This window comes from Manis javanica, chromosome 2 (genome assembly GCF_040802235.1).
Source record: "Manis javanica isolate MJ-LG chromosome 2, MJ_LKY, whole genome shotgun sequence".
NCBI lineage: Eukaryota > Metazoa > Chordata > Mammalia > Pholidota > Manidae > Manis > Manis javanica.
In genome coordinates this window covers 196,599,047-196,619,388 of record NC_133157.1, presented here as the reverse complement: position 1 = coordinate 196,619,388, position 20,342 = coordinate 196,599,047, and the positions used below count along the sequence as shown (strand labels likewise).

General features: G+C 38.2%; 1 protein-coding gene across 5 annotated transcripts in view; it reads left to right on the top strand.

Annotated features, from left to right (window-relative positions):
* The first annotated feature begins 1,879 nt into the window (after nucleotides 1–1,879).
* The window catches only part of CSMD3 (CUB and Sushi multiple domains 3), a 1,174,595-nt gene continuing 1,156,132 nt past the window's right edge, over nucleotides 1,880–20,342 (top strand). For all 5 annotated transcript variants that reach the window (XM_073229983.1, XM_073229982.1, XM_073229981.1 and 2 more), the window contains exon 1: nucleotides 1,880–2,539. In XM_073229983.1, coding sequence (XP_073086084.1) covers nucleotides 2,362–2,539 — 178 coding nt within the window. In that variant the 5' untranslated portion in view covers nucleotides 1,880–2,361. The remainder of the gene's footprint in view (nucleotides 2,540–20,342) is intronic.

Here is a 20,342-nt window from a genome sequence, read left to right as displayed (position 1 = left end):
GTTTATTTTTGATCAGCAATTCCTGTAAAAGAATTCCTGACTTTGAGAACATTTTTTGGTTTAATGTCCTCCTGTCTGGATATATAGCCATGCCTTTAATTAGATTACATACACTAATAGTTTTGTTTTCTTCTAATGAGTAAATTCAGTTACGGTGATTAACCTGGATACACTTGGTAAGGAGGCTTTTATCAGTGTTCTCGTAAAGGCCAAGAACCAGTTTGCATATAACTTCTTGTTCTGTCGACTGAAGCAATAGCAGCAGGTATGCGCCCTGACATCCTGACTGAAATCAATGCCAGCGCGGCCAGCAAGGTGGCTGAGCAGGCTGATGACGTTTTTACTACCGATTCTTCCAGTCTTGATCGAGTCCAACCATGTCAGCCACTACCCTTCAAATCTGCATATTTGGACGATGATAGAAAACACTGGAAGGAGGAACAGTATTCTGCCACACCGCCCTTAAGGCTCCTCCTCAAATTTAATGAGGTCAGTTGGTTGTCTACGACTTTTGCCTACTGCTAAAGCTCTCTATCCGGTAGAGAAATCCCTAACACACACACACACACACACACACACACACACACACGTGTGAATATACACATATGAACACACATACATACTGCGCAAAAACACTCGGGGAAACACCCACGCATAGAAAAAACACACCTTCCGTCATGTTCCATAAACATGCACTCTTACCTTGCACTACAGTGCTCGTACACACACACACACACACTCCCTGGGAGAATCACAGACCCCCACAAAATGGCATGTACCCAGAGAGCTAAGATTCCTCCCTAAGCCTGTAGACTGAACCCACTCACCCGCTCACAAAGCACGCCCATAGACGCTCTCAGTGCGCCCACTTCCCAGAGCAGAACTGCTCCGCAAACAGCCACTTTGCTCCCCTGAGCCGACAGCTCCACGACGAGCCCAGGGACAAAAGCTGACCAAGGTAATCAAAGCTGACCAAGGTAATCGTACGCTGCCCGGGATGGGGGCCAATATTTGTTCACAATGTGGAAAGCTACAAACTCAAATCGGGCAGTCCTCTGGACCTAGCCCATCAGCTGGATGCTAATCCGTGATAGCCTTCCGCAAGCAAATGGAGCCAGAAACCCTTGCAATTATCTATTTCCGAATCAACGCTTCAGCCTTGCCCACTCTTGAGATGGGATCAGATTCCCGAGAAAGGTCAGATCACCAATACTGCGTCTTGTCTAGGAGCTGGCGGGTTGTGAGATCTGAGCCAGAACTAGCCCACAAAGATCAGGTAATTGACAAACCATGCAAAACACGCTGGTCTCCGGACGAAGCTCTCCTACACCTTGGATGAGGCGACTCAAGGTCCCTTTTAGATGAGAAAGGCCAGTAGATGGCGCAAGAACTCTTTCCTTGTACAATGTTAACCCTTGAGCTGTGCGTGGGTCTCCAAGTCCAGGTATATAGATACATATATTTTCCGTTTTGAAAGAAACCTACTATTTACATATTTGGGACCGATTCAAAGTTAAGACAAATGGGCCTGCTCTAGATAACTAGCACAGATAAAGTAGTTTAACTGTGGCACGCATCAGCTGAAAAGAGGGTAAGGAGTCTGAAAGGTTGAACTATTGGGGCAAATGCTTCCTCCCCACCTCATCCCCGCCTTGGTCACGGATGAAATGATTTACCAAATCATTTTTAAAAATGTATAGGTTCACACGTTGGTATTTGAATATGTAAATGAATGTGTGCAAATATATTCTTCTCTGTGACCTCCTTTTCCAATTAAATCACAGGATAATAAATGCGTGACGCCTGCCTGAAATATACTGCAACTACAGTAGTAACACATGTCCCGTTATAACGACGTGGGCATCGATGGAACCCGATTCATTATCATCACAGTTTCCCCCAAAGCAACACGCAGCATCCGATTAAAATATTCCTTCAACATGTTTCTGTATTCACAGGCTGCAATGGAGAGCTCCCTAACATAATATTCCTTGGGCTGCTTTTACAGGCAGAACTGGTCTATTCGGGGACAAAAAAAAAAGCCCCTTCATTTCAGATATTGTGGGGAGTTTGTCAGAGAGCAGAGCTAAGCTTTAAGAGGCTTACTAGTGGTTTCTGGTGGTTGCTATAACGAGCCAGAATTGAGGTAGATTTTGGTGGAGGGGAAAATACGCACAAGAAAAGACAGAAAGCAGAGTAGCGGAGACTTTGTGCCCCCGTTGGAGAGATGGTTGAGTCCTCGTCAAGGTTGCTGTGGTATCCCAGAAACACCATTCACTCCGAGCTGTGACCGCGCACCGAAAACAGCAACAGCTCCACGGCGCCGGGCTGAGGAGAAGGAATTAGGAGCTCGCGAATAATATGAAAGGGATCCGCAAAAGGGAAAGCCGAGCAAAGGAATCCAAACCCCGGGAGCCTGGCACAAGAAAATGCGCTAAATGTGGCCGCCTTGACTTCATCCTGATGAAGAAAATGGGAATTAAAAGTGGATTTACATTTTGGAACCTCGTCTTTTTATTGACGGTGTCTTGTGTGAAAGGTAGGTCTGCTTTCGGGGGTCGCCTCTGCTTAGGATGGAGGTGAGCTGACTTGTCGCCAGAAGACAGGCTGGTAGCTTACTTTGCAATTCGCACCTATAAAATAATCATAATAATACTGAAAAAGGAGTTGATTCACAGCTCTTTTCCCTCCGGCTCAGATAGGAAATGCATTTTGCTTGCCAGATTTGGCGTTCAATGCAGTGATTGAGCTTGTGCTCAATAAATATTCTTGCAGTATGCTCAAACGAATACGTGAGTTGATTCCTATAGCCTCTAACTAGTGGATACCCAAGGCAGAATTCTTCTGCAAGACTTTCCTTGGTTGTGAGGATTACCTTGATTTCTAGTCAAACCAGTGAGGTTTGATGCTTTGGCTGGAATATTTATATCAAGCACACTCGTGTAAATGCTTTTTTTCTTTACCCTTTCAGGTAGGAAAGTTACCGACATGCCAGAAATGGGCTGATTTTAAATGCATAAGGGCACAGGGGTCTTCCAAGCATCCCCCCAACATAAATGTCTGCATGTGAATTATTTCTACATGGGTTCTTTTGCATTGATAAATGATAGGGGAGCGTCCCTAGGTCCTGTGGTAGAGGTTTGGCTTAAAATGAGGCTTTAAAATGGTTTGAGATGCCATGAAGTGTAACGATCCACCTTTGGGGATGAATGAAGATAGGAAGAAAGTCATTAGCTGACGACCAGAAAGAAAATCCCCAGCAAGTCTTAACGTTCAGACAGGTAGAATGAGTGTCACATGCACAGACAAGGGGGGTAGAGGAGGGATGTAACATTTATTTCTAAGCAGGAAAGCAAGGGACAGACAGGATCATCAGAAGGAGAGCTGTCCTCGGGAGAAAATAGATCCCCAGCTCTGTTCCACAACTTCTGCACGCCGCTGCCCATTAATTGCTGCAAAGAATACTCAGGAGGTTTATGACTCATGCCATCATTTTTGAACAATCACCTCCCCATACTCATGGCAGCTCGCAGAGACGCGATGGATGTCATTTTCAGTGAAACTAGTTTCCCATCCCGGTGTCTGGGTGTCGGGGGGTGGGCGATGGGGGTGTTTTGGCCCTGGCGCGCCACGGCTGTCAACACAAACTGGATGTTTCTTCCTGTGTAAAGGAGTGACTCTCTGAACCGCAATCGGGCCGCGTCTGCATGAAACAGTTTATTGTCCAGCTTGCAGCTGGCTGTCCCCCCACAGAAGGCGGCCCATTTGCATTCAGTGGAAATGATAATTCATGTTTTGGGTGGAGGGAGCTGGAGGGATTACCTCTCCATCTATTAGGACCAACGATGAGTGGCATGCCTCGAATTTTAATTTACACCCAGAAATGCCAAAAAGTCGCCCGTGGTGTCTATAGCAGCAACTGTCTTGCAATCCCACCCTGCTTCTTAAAGCTTGATTTTTTTTTTTTCCTGGAGCCTCAGCGCAGCTCTACAGGAAAACGCTTGTCCTACGCTGCGTAACTGCACTTCCTAGAGCCCAAAATGCGACTCGGGCTGCTTCCAAGGGGTTTGCAACTCCGTCGCGGGCTCGCCGCGCGCGAAGCCTCACATTCGTGCGGAGTCCGCCTGCCATGGGAGTCGGGGGATAACGGGCGGCCCTGGGGCTTCCTGCTGGACGCGCTCCGCGCTCGGGGGTAGGAGGCGCAGGGAGACCGCCACAGCTCCTGGGGAGGTGCGGGGGAATTGGGTGGTTCCTGGTAGAGGATGACCGGGGGTTAAGTGCGAGTTTTCGTGTGTTACCTGTTGAGCCAAAACACATTCGAGGGGCAGGTGGGGGAGGGAGTCTCCGAAGCCAGCCGGCCTGACTCACGGAGCCGCGCCGCCCGGGATTACAGGCAGCCTGCCCGCACCTACCGTATGTTCAGAAAAAGACGCGCGGATAGAAAGGAACTGAGCGTTATTTGCGCCGAGTGGCAATGGGAAACGGGACCCCGCTCTTCTACTCACAGCTCCCGGACTTTGGACTGAAATAATGGGTCTTCACTGAGTATATCCCAGTTTGGGGGACATTGGGAAGAAGTAGTGTGTCACACTCTGCTTTGGTACCGTCCAAAATCAATTTTTCTACAGACAGTTCTAAAAAAATGTTTTTAAATAGTAATAAGGTTCCTCATTCTCACTTGCCCCTTGGAAGACAGCTCCTATATTTTACAACTTAGAACGCTGGCCTCAAATTCTAAGAAACAAAGTTACATTGGCTGACGCTTTTGACCTGCTCCCTATAAGAAGGGAAATGCCACAGTTTAGACAGTTGGTATTGTTTCTCCTTCCCCTTCTTATTTTAATTTCACTCAAGTCTCATGCCTCCCCTAAAACTTAGATTGCTGCAATGGCTCACATGTTGTTTTCCCAGTGTCTATGCCTGCTGTCTCGCACACTTTCTTCTGGAATCCCAGGCCCACGAGGAAGCTCAAAATGGGGAGTCATTTTAAGGGCTTTTTAGGTGCTAATGTAGGCTAGTGTGGAGGTTCAGGAAGTCCGGGTCTCACAATCGGCCACCTTCTGCCCACGCTCTCCGTCCCTCTACCGTCTCAGCTCAGTCTGCAACAGCAGTCCATGACAAAGAGGCTCAGTGGGAGGAAACGCCTCAGAGCAGAAGGCAAAGTGGCCTTCGGGGTTAGGCCGGAACCGCTCCGCTCCAGAGGGGTTGTAAAGGAGCCGAGCTTTTCTTGGCATTTTTATCTTGTTTGTCATCAGCTGATACAAAAGGCGCAGAGAGCCCCAAACTGGGGAGTGGGGTGGAGTGGGGGCTGCTTAGACCTGATGCATGTCATTTCAAGCTGAACACACACACACACACACACACACACACACACACACACACACACACACACACACGGGTAGAGGTTTCTGAAATGCAGCCTACAGCTGCAGCATGTCTGTTTAGGTTTCACCCATGGAAACTGTGAATTTCCAAATCCTGCTTAAATGTCCCGCCCACGCAAACAGACACTCGGGGGTGCCTTTCCACACTCCTTCTCGGAGATCCCGGGGGAGCACACCAACCCCGCAGCTTAGGCACAGAAAACACTGACCTCGGTCGACAGCAGGTGGGAGCCAGGGTCCCGCGCCCCTCACCGGTACCAGAGCGTGCTTCCGGGGCTTCTAGCAGGACCCTGTACTTCGAGAAGGATCCACGTGCTCTGGGACTCCGGCCACAGAGCTCTTTTGGAAGAGGGTGGTGCTCAAGCCCTCTCCTCCAGCTAATTACTACTCTAAAGAGTCGCGTGGTCCCTGCTCTCATTAGCACCTTTACCGATGCCGGATGGCCGTGCCTGGAGGTCTCTGCCGCCCTCGAGTGCCCTCCCTCCCAGCCCTCAAAGCGACCATCTGACCTGACAGGTCAGGAAAATACATGTCGTTTCTTGAGGGGCATTTTCAAAGGGGATTAGAATGGGCTAATGTCTTTACAAAACAGTAAAAACGGCAAGCAAAAAAAATTAAAACATCCACCATCATCACCACCATCCTTGAGCTTAGCCCCCTTCCTTTGGGGTGAGCAGGAGTGAGACACCTGCTGGGAGGCAACCTTTGTGTTTGAGTGCGGGGTCCCTCTCCCGCTGCAGTTTGGACGGGTGTGCCTCCCTTCATCTGTTTCCTCTGAGAATATTGATTTCTTCTAGAAGGCCAGACCTCCTGAAATTTCCACGGACCACCCGCGGTCTAAATTGAGTGCCTGGCTATGCCTGACTTGGCCTGTGGAGTGTGCGTGCCTGTGCTTGTGTGTGTGAGTGTGTGGGTTCCTGTGTGTGTGTGTGTGTGTGTGTGTGTGTGTGTGTGTGTGTGTGTGTGTGTGTGTGTGCATTGCTGGGAGGAGGACGAGGTCCGCATGGATTGACACGGAGGAGCCTTTGGGAAGCGGGGGTGGGCGCAGGGGGGGGCTCGGAGAGAGTGTGCTTTTGAGTGTGTGTGAGTGTGTATGTGTGTGTGCGCGCGTGCGTGTCCGAGGAGGAAACGTGTGGCGAGAAACAGCGTTTGCGTGCCCAGGACTCTAGATGGTGGATGGTGCGGGTACCACTGCTGAGTCGTGTTCCCCTGCAGGTGCCGAGAAAACGCCCTTTCCCCAAACTGACCGCAGCTCAGTCCTCCCTCAAACAATTTCCCCTCTAACGGGCACTCCGGGAGTTCAAAACTCTTCATGGAATCAATAATGGTGACAGCTGCTCCTCTACGTTCTCTCGCCTCTGCTGCCCAGCTCCTCGGCGAGGGAAAGGCAAGCAGTAGCGCAGTTCCAGGTTCAAGAGCCAAAAGGGCTTATTGGGACCCTAGGGGGAGGGACAGAAAAAAAGGAACAGCACAGGGTCATCTCGGTCGCCGAGGGGTCGGTCCCCTCCCGCCCGCGCCGTATAGTGGCCAACTGAGGGCTGAAAGCTGGACACGCGTGGGGATCGCAGCGCATTGCAGAATAATAATGAAGCAGGGAGACCAAAGAAAGAAAGGAAGATCAACTCAGGGAGCAGGCGGATTCTCTTCTACCGGAACACGGAGCCTTTGGAGGAGGCTTTGCACCGCCGAGTTGCTAAGTCAACCCTATTTACCGCCTTGAAAAGGCTTGAATAGCTCCCAGAATTCTGAGCTGAACTTCTGGACTGTTACCTTGTTTAAATCGTTCTGAAATGTCATTTTGCAGCACCGTATTCTTCCAAGTCTTGGGTGCTGTGGAGTTGGGAGTGGGGTTGGAAGCTGCATTAAGCCAGTGCAGGATGACTGTGTAAGCAGAAATAATTAAGGAGCAGTTTTCAGTCTCCTAAAAACCTGATGCCAGCCCCTTTGGGACCCTTCAAGGAGAAAATGGGTAGAATTATTTCCAGGAGCACAGACTTAATTCAGTTGCTATCACTGTTCATTATATTAATTAGCATTACTATTTGTGGGGGAGCTGAATAGATACTGGGTGTACGTGACTTTTTTCTGCACACACAATTTGGTGTCTGCAGAAATAGTGAAAAAATAAAGCAGTAGCAAGTGGCATCTGTATATGGTTCTAAATACAGTAAAGGTCTATCACAAGTGAGAAGTGTTATACTTCTCCCTGTGTCCCAAGAGATGACTTTCTTCTACTTGACATCAGGGTCTCCAGAAAGGGCTTCAAGATATCACATACCTTCAATATTTTGTCCAGTTTGGAAAACAACTGGGAAGCACTATGCAATATGTCTGCTGAACCTGTTACTTTAGGCAATGTAACTATTTAAGAAAACATGCTATTATATACTTCATATTCCAATGTTTGGGAGATTAGAAATAAAATGATTGCAGATGAAAAGATTAGGAAAAATGTGTGAGATACAAATAAAACTTAGGGCCGTTTCATTTCATCTAAGTGTACATTAACACTAACTTCTCTTTCTATCTCTTTCTTCCTTTCCTTTTACTCCTCAAAGAAGAGTGTAGTTTAGGGACACAATGGCAGTTCTGATTTGGATTTTGAATCAGGTCAGGTAAGGAAGACAGCGAACAGACACTCTTGTTACTAAATTCATCTTTTCTCTCTCAGAGTGAGTGATTCATGGTACTTTCCAGGGAGATCAGTTTCCATGTGTACAAGATTTTCTCAGAATTAGGCCCCTTATAAAAGTTCTCATTCTCATCAGGAATACCTTCCAGTATTCGTGGCTTAAGTGCTGATGGTCACATTCCTTTCTCTCAAGTCTCCAGTCTTGCAGACATCAAATGCATTTCGTGCCATCAGGCCTTTGATAAACTATTGTTTCGTGCTGGTTGAGAATTCCTAAGGATGAAGATTTTCTGTATAATCACAACTTATTGCCCACAACCCAATTTGAAATATCAAATCTCCTTTTTAAAAAAACCTTAATTTACAACATTAGCATGTGCATCTTATACCTTGTAAATTGGATAACAATATCAATGTTAATCATATGGTATTAGATATCACAATATTTTTCTGTTGACTCTTAAAAGCTCTCACAGCAGTGATTTTCAGTATTCCTGAACAAATAGCATCAGCATCCTCTGGAAACTTGTTAGAAATATGAATTTTCAGGTTCCCATACCCAGACCTATTGTAACAGGTGCCCTGGTAATTGGGCATAGACATTAGTGTTTTTAGAAAGTCATCCAGGTAATTCTGATGAGTTTTAAAATTTGAGAACCACTACAGAAAAGCTGAAAGAGCAAGAGCTCTGAAGTCACCAAGACCTGAAGTCAAATAATAATACTGCCAGCAGTGATTTTTGTACTAGCAACTCAACTTTCCTAAGATTCAGTTTTATTGTCTATAAAAAAAGGAGATCAGAATATCATTAGGCCTAGAGAGAGAAAATACATGCACAATACATAGTGCCTGACACTAGTAGTTAACAGTATTATCAAAATACACTTCCATATGCAAAGCCAGTATGAGCTCCCACATACTTCATCCCTAACACCAACAGATGTAACTTGTCCACAGCAGTAAATTAAAAGTTGTAGCATCTTATCACTAGCTATTATTTCACTTTGGCTAAGCTCCCAGGCTATAATACACTGGAGAAACACTCTTGAAATTTCTGCTTATCACCCATATGCAGTTACTTCAGGTGATAGCTCCATGAATCAGGGTTGCTTAAAATGTTACTCCTGCTCTGGGCTAATTTCATCCTGTGTATTCCAATGTTGATTTATTTTAATATTGGTTGATTATTGTACTTACTGAATTTGTTAATTCTTCTTGTCACACATCATGATATTTACAGGGGTGAAGAGTTCTTAAATATCAGCTAGTTCACTGCTCATATTTTATACAGTAAGTGCACATGCATTTAGAAAGGATAAGTGATTTTTACTAGGTTATAAAGATCATTAGCTCCAGAATTTATGCTAGATAGTTGGACACTCGAGTTCAACTCTCTTTCTACTATATATTATAAATTTTACTACAGAGTTTTCTCAGATGGCACCGACGAAGACAACAGAAAAAGTTAATATATAAGAATCATATGTTAATTAGTACCATATAAGAATAAGGATTACATGTTTTGTGTTAAATTTTTAAAAAAATTTTAACTACTTGTTTTGTAGAACAAAAGCAGTTGTGTATGAAAATATTTTAAGACTGATATAATATGTACATCAATAAATAACTAATCATGCCTTCAGTAAACTATTCATATTAAATGTCTATAAAAATAAAATCAGTACATTGATATTTCTCATGTATCATAAGAACTTTGAAGGATAGTACTTCTTATTTTAAGAGTAATTATTATTTTGTTTCTATAAAGAAATAAAATAAAATAATTATAAAATAATTCTTGTTTTATTTTACAATCCAGACAATTTCTTATTTAAATTCTTTCAAATTTAGAAAATCTGTTCTTTATTTTCTTCATATTCTTAATATGTTTAAATTATATTAACATAAGATTTATGCATTCTCTCTCATCTGCATTTACCTCTGTACATTTCTCTCACATAATCTATATAAGGCAATAGTTTCATTCAAAACCTGACCTTATGAATTATGGTACATTTTATAAATATTAATAGTGCACAAAAACAATCAATAATATTAAGGGTTTATCTTTGAATGACGTGAAATATTTTTTAAAATCTTTTAAAATTTGGGAATGAAATTTCCACAATAATGAGTGCTACTAAGTTTGAGGTACTTAACTGTTCAGAAAGTGACTAAAATATATAAAAAGTAATGAGTGATTCTCTTGAAAGCTGAGTTTGTAATACACAAGATTGTAAAGTCTTTCCTTCTTTTGTTTAATGGTGGCAGATTTTAAAGGAATATTTATGATTATATAGTTTAAAGTGATGTGAGGGTGTTTTTAAATTATGACAATTTAAAAAATATAGCTTGATACCACTTTGAAAGGAAATTTATAAATGGAAATTGACTATGCAGAAGTGGATTTATTAAATCCAAAATAACACTGAAAAAACAAAGGCTATGCTTCTGCTTTCCATTAAACAAATCTATTGGGTTGACTCCAGAATTCTCACATGGGCTTCATATGTGGAGAGGATATAAGACCTTACTTTGTTGGGGAAATGATAACAGGATAGAATTCTTTGATATGTCTTTTCTTTTTCTAAATGTGGGAAATCCTGTACTAAGTCCATTATATAAAGTGTACCATTTACCTCTTAAACAGTGGCTCTTTCCCTAAAGTTTCTGCTCCGAATCCTAACAACCATCTTGTAAGATAGCTGTTATCTCCTATGTATAGATTATTATCTCCATTTTTAAATTATCCACATTATCTGAGGCCAAAGAGGTGCAATGACCTTCCAGGATCACATGGTTAGCTAGTTGCTGAGTGAAATCTAAAATGATAATAGATTCAGAAGCTCATAGACTTATTAAAAGTTTAAACCATAAATGACTAAGTCACTAATTAAACCTCTTCATTTTTAAGAGGAAAACTGAAACCTTGATAATTTAATTAAAAGGAAAGGCTAAAATTAACACTGATGATTAGATAATCACCATTATAGTAATACAGAAATTCTCAGTTTTGTAATTTTCAACATCTTTCACTTAAGTTTCCTTATTTTATTCTTTTAATGATCCTGTATGATTGATGTGAAAGTTTCCAGTTTTATAAGCAACAGTAGGTGAAGCAAAAGCACAATAATACGCAAGTTAACTATGCCACTATAAGACAGAAAACTATTTAGGGCATTAAGTTAAAAAAAATTGAATCAAAATACGTAGTCCTTAGATCCTAACTCTTTTTACTAGCTCTTAAGTAAAATTTAAAATTTATGAATGCAGAGGATCTACAGTCTTCACATATAACATAATATTTGGGCATAAAGATTGTTTATCAATTGTATCATAAGCCTTGGCAAATAAATTTGTTCCATTTGGTAACTTAATCTTTCATTTGGTTCTACAGGATTTTAAGAATGGGAAAGCTCTTACAACTTGGCTGAGTCTAGTGTCTGATAGTTAGGGAACGTGCATTAGATTTATTTGTGGGCGTAAGGAGAGACGCTTCTTACACACACATTCACATCCAAGCTCTATCCATGGTCTACTTCTTTCAATAATTGCACCCTAGTTAAAAGTACAGGTGTAGTTACATAAAGAGGAGACAAGTCAGAGAAATGAAGTGACATGCCAAGCTAGAGAGTGTAAAACATTTTTTAAATTATTTTAATTTCACATATATGGTGCATGTTTCTCTTTATTGGGTACCGCCTTACGAGTTTCTTTATTTAGTCCTAATTGGCTTATGAGAGCAAAAACTTCTTAAGAGGAGGGACCACTGTGCCTCCCCAAATCCTGACCAGACTCAAAACTACTTCCTGAAGTAACTGTGTAAAGAAACACATAAGTGTAATAATACTGGCAAATAAGAAACTTAACATGTAGTCTGAAGATAGCCTAAAAATTAAATGAGGACATTGAAGAAAATATTATATTGAAAATATAATAATATTGCATTCTCTTATAAAGGTGATGAAATGTATTTTCACATGCAACACAAGCATTTTTGAGTATTTTTGTACTTTTGTCCTTTCTGAGCTTCAGATTTTCCCAACATAAATTAGCGTTTCTTACTTGCACTATTAAAACTTTGTGGATATATTTTTAGAGAAATTACTTTGACCTGTATTTTTAATTTTAAAGCTCAGATATCCTAATAATATCCTCATATGTATTATTCATGGAATATACTCATTGCACTGGACACTTTTTAATTAGCCCACCTTATTTTAAATAGTTTCACATCTTACAACAGCTAGATAGAGATTTCTCCAAGGTTGGCAGAAGTCAGTGATAAAGGTGCAATTACAATCTGTCTCCAAATCTTTTTCTTACAATTATGCATTCCAGAATTTTATCTAATGTTGAAAATTGACTGTTAGCCAATTTCTCCACTTTAAAACTGATCCTATTATTATATTAACTCAATTTAATTTATTGAAATTTTAAACAAAATTGACTTGATATTTAGTCTTCATAATTTTGGGGAGGGGAGAGAAAAGCACAAGAATGATAAAAATGCCTTTTCTGGAGCTTTTCATATTCTCATTAGCCATTTTGTTTTCTCATTTAGTTACTTAATAAAACTATCAGCTGTGTATTATTGTTTGATATTGTTTTGATTTCTAAAATATTTATTTTAGTTTTCTATATGGACATACCTTTTAATTTTTTGTTTGTTTATCCTATGAAGGTTGTCTGATTTTAAAGAAATCTGAAGAAAAAAATGTTCTTAATTTCATTCTATCTTACACTACGATATAATGGGTACCTGAAATTTACTGTTAATAATTAAAAAATATAATCTTAAGCAGTAATTTATTATGACTATTTTAATATAGAGAAGTGACTATGAATCTGCTCTGTTGTTATTCTAGTAACACATAATAAGATACTGTGAAAAAGACTAATTTCAGGTAATTTGTAATTTTTAGAAATGATTTTCAAACTTTGTATATTTTCACATACAGAAATGACTCTTTTGAACTTTTACTAGAGGTGTAATTTGAATTTCTCCCAAATGTTGATAATGAATTTATGCTGATCTCTCTGCATGTTCTTATATTGAGTTCTGTGTTACTAAAAGCTGTATTCTCAAGATAACGGATCAAAGTTAGGAGAACAGGCAGAAAATACAACTGAATCTCCTGGAGATGAAACACGGTACCTAGGATTTATTGGCTCTGTGCTCTAACCGACTGAACTATGTAGTCTACATAAAATATTTACTCAGTATTCACATACATGGAGAAACCCTGAGTTAAGGTTTTTTGGCTGATGTCTGAATCAAAACAGCTGAACTGATTCAAATGTTTTCTGTAAACAAATTTGCATCCAGGCTGCTGATTTGTGTGCCAACTTCCAGCTTCATAGTTTCTAAGACGATGGAGGTGATAAACCCTCTTAAATGACGTTTATAGTAGAAATGTTGACAGGCCCATGATTACCTTTATTGAATTTATGCTCTTTTTAGGGCTTAAAAAGAAAAAAAAAACAACTTTCTTCTATAAATCCTACTAGAACTTGAGAGTTCTTTTAGCTGTTAAATCTTTTTAAAGAAGGTCAAACATAAACTCTGAAAATCAATTTGCTAGCAAAATGCTTGGAAATCTTTAACATCTATGTTAGCTCAGCAGTGTTCATTAATATATTAATAGATGAAAATCAGAAATGACATTTGAATTTAATTTTTAAATATTACCAATGTGTAAGTCCTTAGAAATCAGCCATTTTCAATAATTTGAAGATCAGTACTTCTTTTTACCTGTAGCTGCTTAGATTACTGAAATCTCCCTATTTTAGAAAGACTACCTTTTAATTAATTATAAATTCATTGAAAAGCAAAATTCTCAAAGGCCTCAAAAGAAATAGGAAGAGAGTTAGACATATTAGGTTATGTGCTGTGCTACTTCATGTATATATAAGTCAAGTTTGGTTTAGTATGTCTTTTATTAGAGTACTATTATTTTGAATTGAATGTTGTGGCCATGACACAATTTGAGCTAGGAGTTGTGAAAGAGCCAGTGGTCACTAGATTTTACTCCCACAGAAGAGCCAGTGGCTTATGTATCAGTTCTAGGTCTCATCAACACGCTCTTTCAGACATCAGTCACTTATTGAGGGCCAGAGTGTGTCAAGCCCTTGCCTAGACTTTGAGATTATAGAGATGAAGATCTAGTCACAACCCTAAAAGAAGATGCAGTTTTTATTTTGAAGTACACCTTCTGTGATCATAATAAGAAAGCAATCTGGCTATTGTGAAATTAATTAGGCAATGGATTATTTTTTCATGAAATATCAGTGTAGTTTATCACACCTTTATTTACATATCCTACATATTAAATCTTTATCCTATCACAGGTTAAAGATTAACACCCTAGAGACTTTGCATAAATCTTTCCAATGAGATGCATCATTTTTGTGATCTAACCTAATGTAATTTCCCATGTAATTTTCAATTAAAGTGTTTATTCATTCCCATCTGTTCAGCCAACTGATATTAACTAGTTTATCCAGTATTAATAAAGATCCCACATGTAGTTCTATAACAGAATTCGTACAGATATATAACAGTTTGCAATGAGCAAACTGAACTTCTTACATACATATTCCTATGTTAATTCCTGTCTGAGAACTCCTCAGTGGCTTGCTAATGCCTTCAAATTTAAATTAAAATCTCTGTGCCTTCATTTACTGACTCACAGGAAAAAGCCTTGAGCTAACTTACCCAGGTTAATACATGCAAAGGGAAAACAAATAATTAAAAATAAACATAACAGATTCAGTCAGAATTTTCCATTCCTTATTTTTGTCTTTATTGCAAAGTAAATTACGTTTTTTGTTTTTTTTTTTTTGTGTGTGTGTGTGTGTGTGTGTTGTTTTTAATCTGTAATTTAAGGAGCAATAGAGGGATCTATGAGTGGTTTGAAGAGGAAATACTGGCATTGGATCAATGCCAGTTTTGTTACATAAGAGCTAAGTAGAATAATATATCTTTATAAGGTTAGGCCCTTCTACAAATCTAATCTTGTATTTTATATTTTTCTCATTTCCCCCCACATTGATTACATTGATGATTCATTTTATTTTAATGTTTGCACAAACATCCTACTTCACAACTGTCATCTCCCTATCCCCTTTCTCACTCCATAAAGCTCAGTTCTTGGTGATTAAAGAAAATTTAAAGTGTAAGAAACCAGATTTAACATTTGTTAATATAACACATATTATGGGGTTTTCTATTTCTAAACCTCAAAATTTTGACTATTAATGTAAGATCAAAACCAAATATTTCCATTATCTGTGTAAATCTCTATCTTCTCTGAATTTAGAAGCTTGAGATAGAAAAGCTTTGGGTAACATGAATTGTTTTACTTAACTTGGTATAACTAAAAGAAAGAATGTCCATGAGCACCATAGTGAATTTCCAGCACTCTCCATAATACATAGTATTAGCTCCATTTATTGAAGTGCTATACAATGCAAGGAGAAAATAGGCAGGATATACTGACTACGTTGCATCACCATCTCAAACCCATGTCTAAAATCATCCCTTTGACATAACAAAGAAGAAAGTGTTTCCTTTGTATTTCACAGGCGATATTACACAAACAGCCCTGAAGCGCCTTTCCATTCATTTTGCTTCTCCTTCTCCTAAAAAGTTCCAACTCTCTTTTTATTTCCAAATATTACTGAAAATGTACAGGCCACAACAGTGTCATAATATGTACTGGCTGCTTAAATGCATTGGAAAGGCTCTTATACTGGCTTGTTTATCGTTGGTACTCAAGAAAATCTCAGAGAAGCCGTCAATCAGATGTATCGCCAGCCTTCATGAAAATTATGAAAATGGGTCAGAGTTTGAAACAAGTGATCTTTGCCTAAGCAGCTATTTCTGCGAGGGGTGTTTGTATAAAAGAGGCAACTTTCTTATAAACACTTCCAGTCCTCTTTAAATGCCAAATTAAATGCAGTTAACAAAATTTTGTTGATAGTAAAAAAACACAAAATAAGATAAGTATATGCATTCTTATTGATTGTATGTGTAAGCAAAAACACAATTTATGAATTGTTTCCTATATTTTTATTTAAATTTTTTAACTGTTTTCTTCTAAAGTCCATGTGAAAACACTTCCCTCAGTCATTTGACATTTTTATTTCTGCTATGTCATTTCTCATCTTCATGGCAGGAAAAATACTGATTTTCCTTGTTCACTGCTTTGGACTGTGAGTATCTTTCATTTAAGCATCTCAAACTTGAGTGATAGACTTATCCACTTTTTAAATTTGAGGAAACAATTTAGAAAGCAGAAATGAGCTAGCAAGTGGAGAAAGTTATATTTAAACCCGGCCTGCCCAACTCAAAACCCTTGGTCTTTTCATCACACCGAACAGGATTTGTCAATTTTGAAGATAAAAAAAAAATGCAGATATTGAGATGCATTCTGAATTCTTTCACATATATATGGTTATTTCTTTTCTGGAGTGAATATTTCTGAACATAGAACAATTTATTCTGTATGCTTCAGAATGAAGGGAAAGCAATGGAAACAGGAGAAGTCAGGAGTAACAATTCAGAAAGGTCAGACTACTTGTGTTGCCAGAGGGACAGGCCTCATGTTAGTGCGTGGGCATGCTTTTTTAAATCCTTTATTAAGTTACAGAGTGCTGTTAGAATGAAAAATATTTGTATTATGGAAAAGCTTAAGTGTTATGCTATTATAGTAAGACATTGCATTTAATAATGCCTAATATTATATATTTTTATTTTTATAAAATAGAAAGGAAGCCATAACTGTAATGTGTGTACAATGTCTCATTTAGTATTTACTTATAGTCTTCTTTATTTTTCCACATTCTGGACTTCATGCCAAACTTTATGTGAAATTATTTTAGAAATGTGAAAGAAATAAAACATGATTCTTTAATTCATGACTATTATTTAGTAAAAAGGAATATGTCAAAAATCTTAAATCACTCACCGTGGCTTACTCACCATACCTAACTCAGGACCTTATAAACAGAGTAAGCACTTAAAGTATTTGGAGACTTGAACTGGATTATAATTAATTGAATTCATTAATTTGATATAGGTCCAACTTGCACTCAGGAAAACCAATCTGTACTGCTAAATCTTTCAATTGTTACACATTTCAAAAATTTATAATTCTGTTAACAGGGGCTACTGTTATTTATTTGGATAGTCAGTGTTTTCTAGGAATAAGAGAATTTATAAAAATATTGTCTATCTAATCAGTATGTAAAAATATGAACCACTTTTGCTACTTTTGAATATACTATTTAGTTTCACTTTTGAATGTACAATCCAGTTTCTTTCACTTGAACAGTCTATGGTGAAGTCCCTTAGCTCAGAATATAGCTACTTCCATTATTATCACAGTAAAAAAACTAAAGAATTATTGAGCCCCAATAAATTAACCTTGCTATCAGAAACAATTATTAATTGTGAGGCCACTTAAGCCCCTATTCTCAACCAGTACTCAATACAACAGAGAGTAAATTAATTTTGAGACAGTTATTGTTATCATTGTCAATCTTTAATCTGATAGCATAGAACATAGATTCCAACACCAGTTACATCCTTACTAAACAGGTGACCTTAAGTGCCGTGTTTCCTTTAGGTAAAGTTTCCTCATCTCTTATATTCCCTGTAAACTTCATATAATTGTGATTCCAAATGGATCAGTATGAGAAAGCACTTTATAACAATTATTTATTTGAAAATAAATACATGACAAAACTATGTTTTTTTTTTACTTTACATGTATAAAGGATTCTAGATTATTGTTTACCTTTTAATACCAGGAAATTCTATTTTGCCTCCCAACCAATCTAGTATTTATCAAAATGGTCTCAAATGCCTAACAGAGACAGTAGTTACAGTGCTAATGTAGTTCGGACTCTCAAATTGGCTTCTACTGGATAAGTTCCTCTAAGAAAATGTCTCCCTTGCTGCAAAGTTCCAAATATACTAACCATGAAGTTCTAATTAAAATCATTGCCATTCTTTGACCGTTGATGTATATTTGCCTTCTGTTTGATTTCTTAATATCATACTTTAAACAAGTCTTAATCTGATAATAACCTGTTGAGGCTGACTGTAGTCCCCAGAATAAAGGACTTTCTACAATATATTCTTAGACTTACTGGTTCAGAAGTATGGGGAGCATACGGAGGGACCAATGATTTTGAACAGAATAGAATTCAATAAATTTAAACTTAATAGCATAACAGATAGAATTTCATATTCTTCACCTACCATATATTTAAAATGTATCCCCTACCCTTTCAACTTACTGAAATAGCATCTCTCCTCCACAGATATATTTCTCCAGATGCTCTCTTATTGAAATTAAACTCATCTTTCCTCCCATCAACTTCAGCTTTCATTTGAGTGAGAGTTATAGTTCTTACCACAATTTGCCTTGTATTTAGTAATTTATGCATATTCCATCTCCCTCATGTAACAGAGAAATATGGGAGGTCAATGGCTGTGTCCTTGGTAATGCTCTAGAGGTAAAATCTTAACAAATGTCAGTTGCTTTAAATTAGAATGGAAAATAACAGAATATTAATAGACCTACCATTTTCTGATATTTTATATATTATTTTGCACATTTTAATTTTTAATTAATAACTAATGTAGAACATTTTAGCAGAGTTAAAGCTCTTTGCACCTGAAGACCCAGCAAGTCAGACACCCAATCTTAGGACCAACAAAACTAAAAACTAATAATTAATGCATTATTTATATTTTTTTCTGCCTCCTGTAATCTTTTGTTATAGCATAGAGTTTTACTTCTCCCATGATGTTTAATTTGCCATTTAATTTTGTATCATTTCACCTGACCTTGGTTAATATTTTAATTTTCTTTTGCTTCTCTTCATCTCTTTCAAAATTGGAAATGTCCCTTGAAACATTACTCATACTTACGAAAATTTATGGACACATCGTTTCAGGTTTCAGATTTTCCTTTTAAAGAAAAAATATTGAGATGGCCTGTCACCCATTATGTCTATTTCTCTAGGTATTTCCACTTCTTCAAAGTGTGTTGCTTTAATTAATTCAAAAACGCCTATCTTCATGAGCTTCTGTTCCAATTTTAGGTCTGAAACAGTGATAGTGTTCAAGGTATCTTTGAAGTTTTCTTCCAAAACACCCTCTATGTAATTTCCTACTATCTCTGTTGACATTATCATCCAGATCATGAAAAAAATACTTTTTCCACCTGTGATTTTCTCATTACTTTTATTTTCTCCTGTGTCTCCATTTTATTATATTTAAATTGTGGGAGTTGGAAGAGATATTTACAATCTTGTGCATTTTGAAAACTTTGTACTTCTGTGTTACAATTTAACTCATCAAATTGTTCTTCCTTTTATTTTGCAATTTTTAATTTACAAATTATTTTCCTCAATTTTTAGTAATTAATATGGTTGTATATTTCTTGCTTGCCAATTCTTTTTGTTGATTATGAGATTTTATTGGAAGAATGAAAATGCTGTGACCTGCTTTGCTCCGAGAAAGCACCACCGCATGTCACTTACTGTTATGTCTACCTGAAGTTGCTCTGCAAGTAGTTGTTCTTATTTTCTTTTTGTACTTTGGGAGCCAATTATACTATGCTTATCAAATCTATTTATCATTCTGTGTTTTATGTTAGCATTTCTAAAGAGCCAATCATTAAAAACATGTCTTACTGCTTTTCTGACAGTAGGTGTACAATAAGCATGAATTTGACCATTTGATAAGTCTGTGATTGTTAGCTTTCTTTTGATTGAAAGAGTCTAAGGAGGAAATCAATTGAAACAGCATGTTGTTAACTTAAACGTTTTTAACCTGAGTCATTTTTCCATAAAAAATATCTTTAGTGAAAATAATAGGACCATTACCAGGTGAATGGCTTCTAATAGGTCAATCACATAGTTGAAAAATGCTTAGATATTCAGCCACAAGTTCTGTCCTTTGCTTGCTCTGTTTTAACTTACTTCTTAGTTGACTGAAAAGGAAGCAGAAAGTGATGGAAGTGGTATATTCTGGAACTTTCTTTCACTCCTGATGCTTCAGAAGTACAGAGGATGTTAGGATTCTAAAACCAGTCTTCAGTGCTTGAGCAGATTTAACAGGTGAGCAATTATTCGCAAGGCTGACACAGCTTGTAGAAATGGGATTATAATAGTTTTCCACAGCATGAAGGAATCTGACATTTTTGTTTTAGAGATGCAATAATTTCCAATGCCAAGCTTTCAACTTTAAAAATTTTATAGATTGTATAGGACTGCCTAGTGAAAACTGCTGTTGCATTGTAATGTTA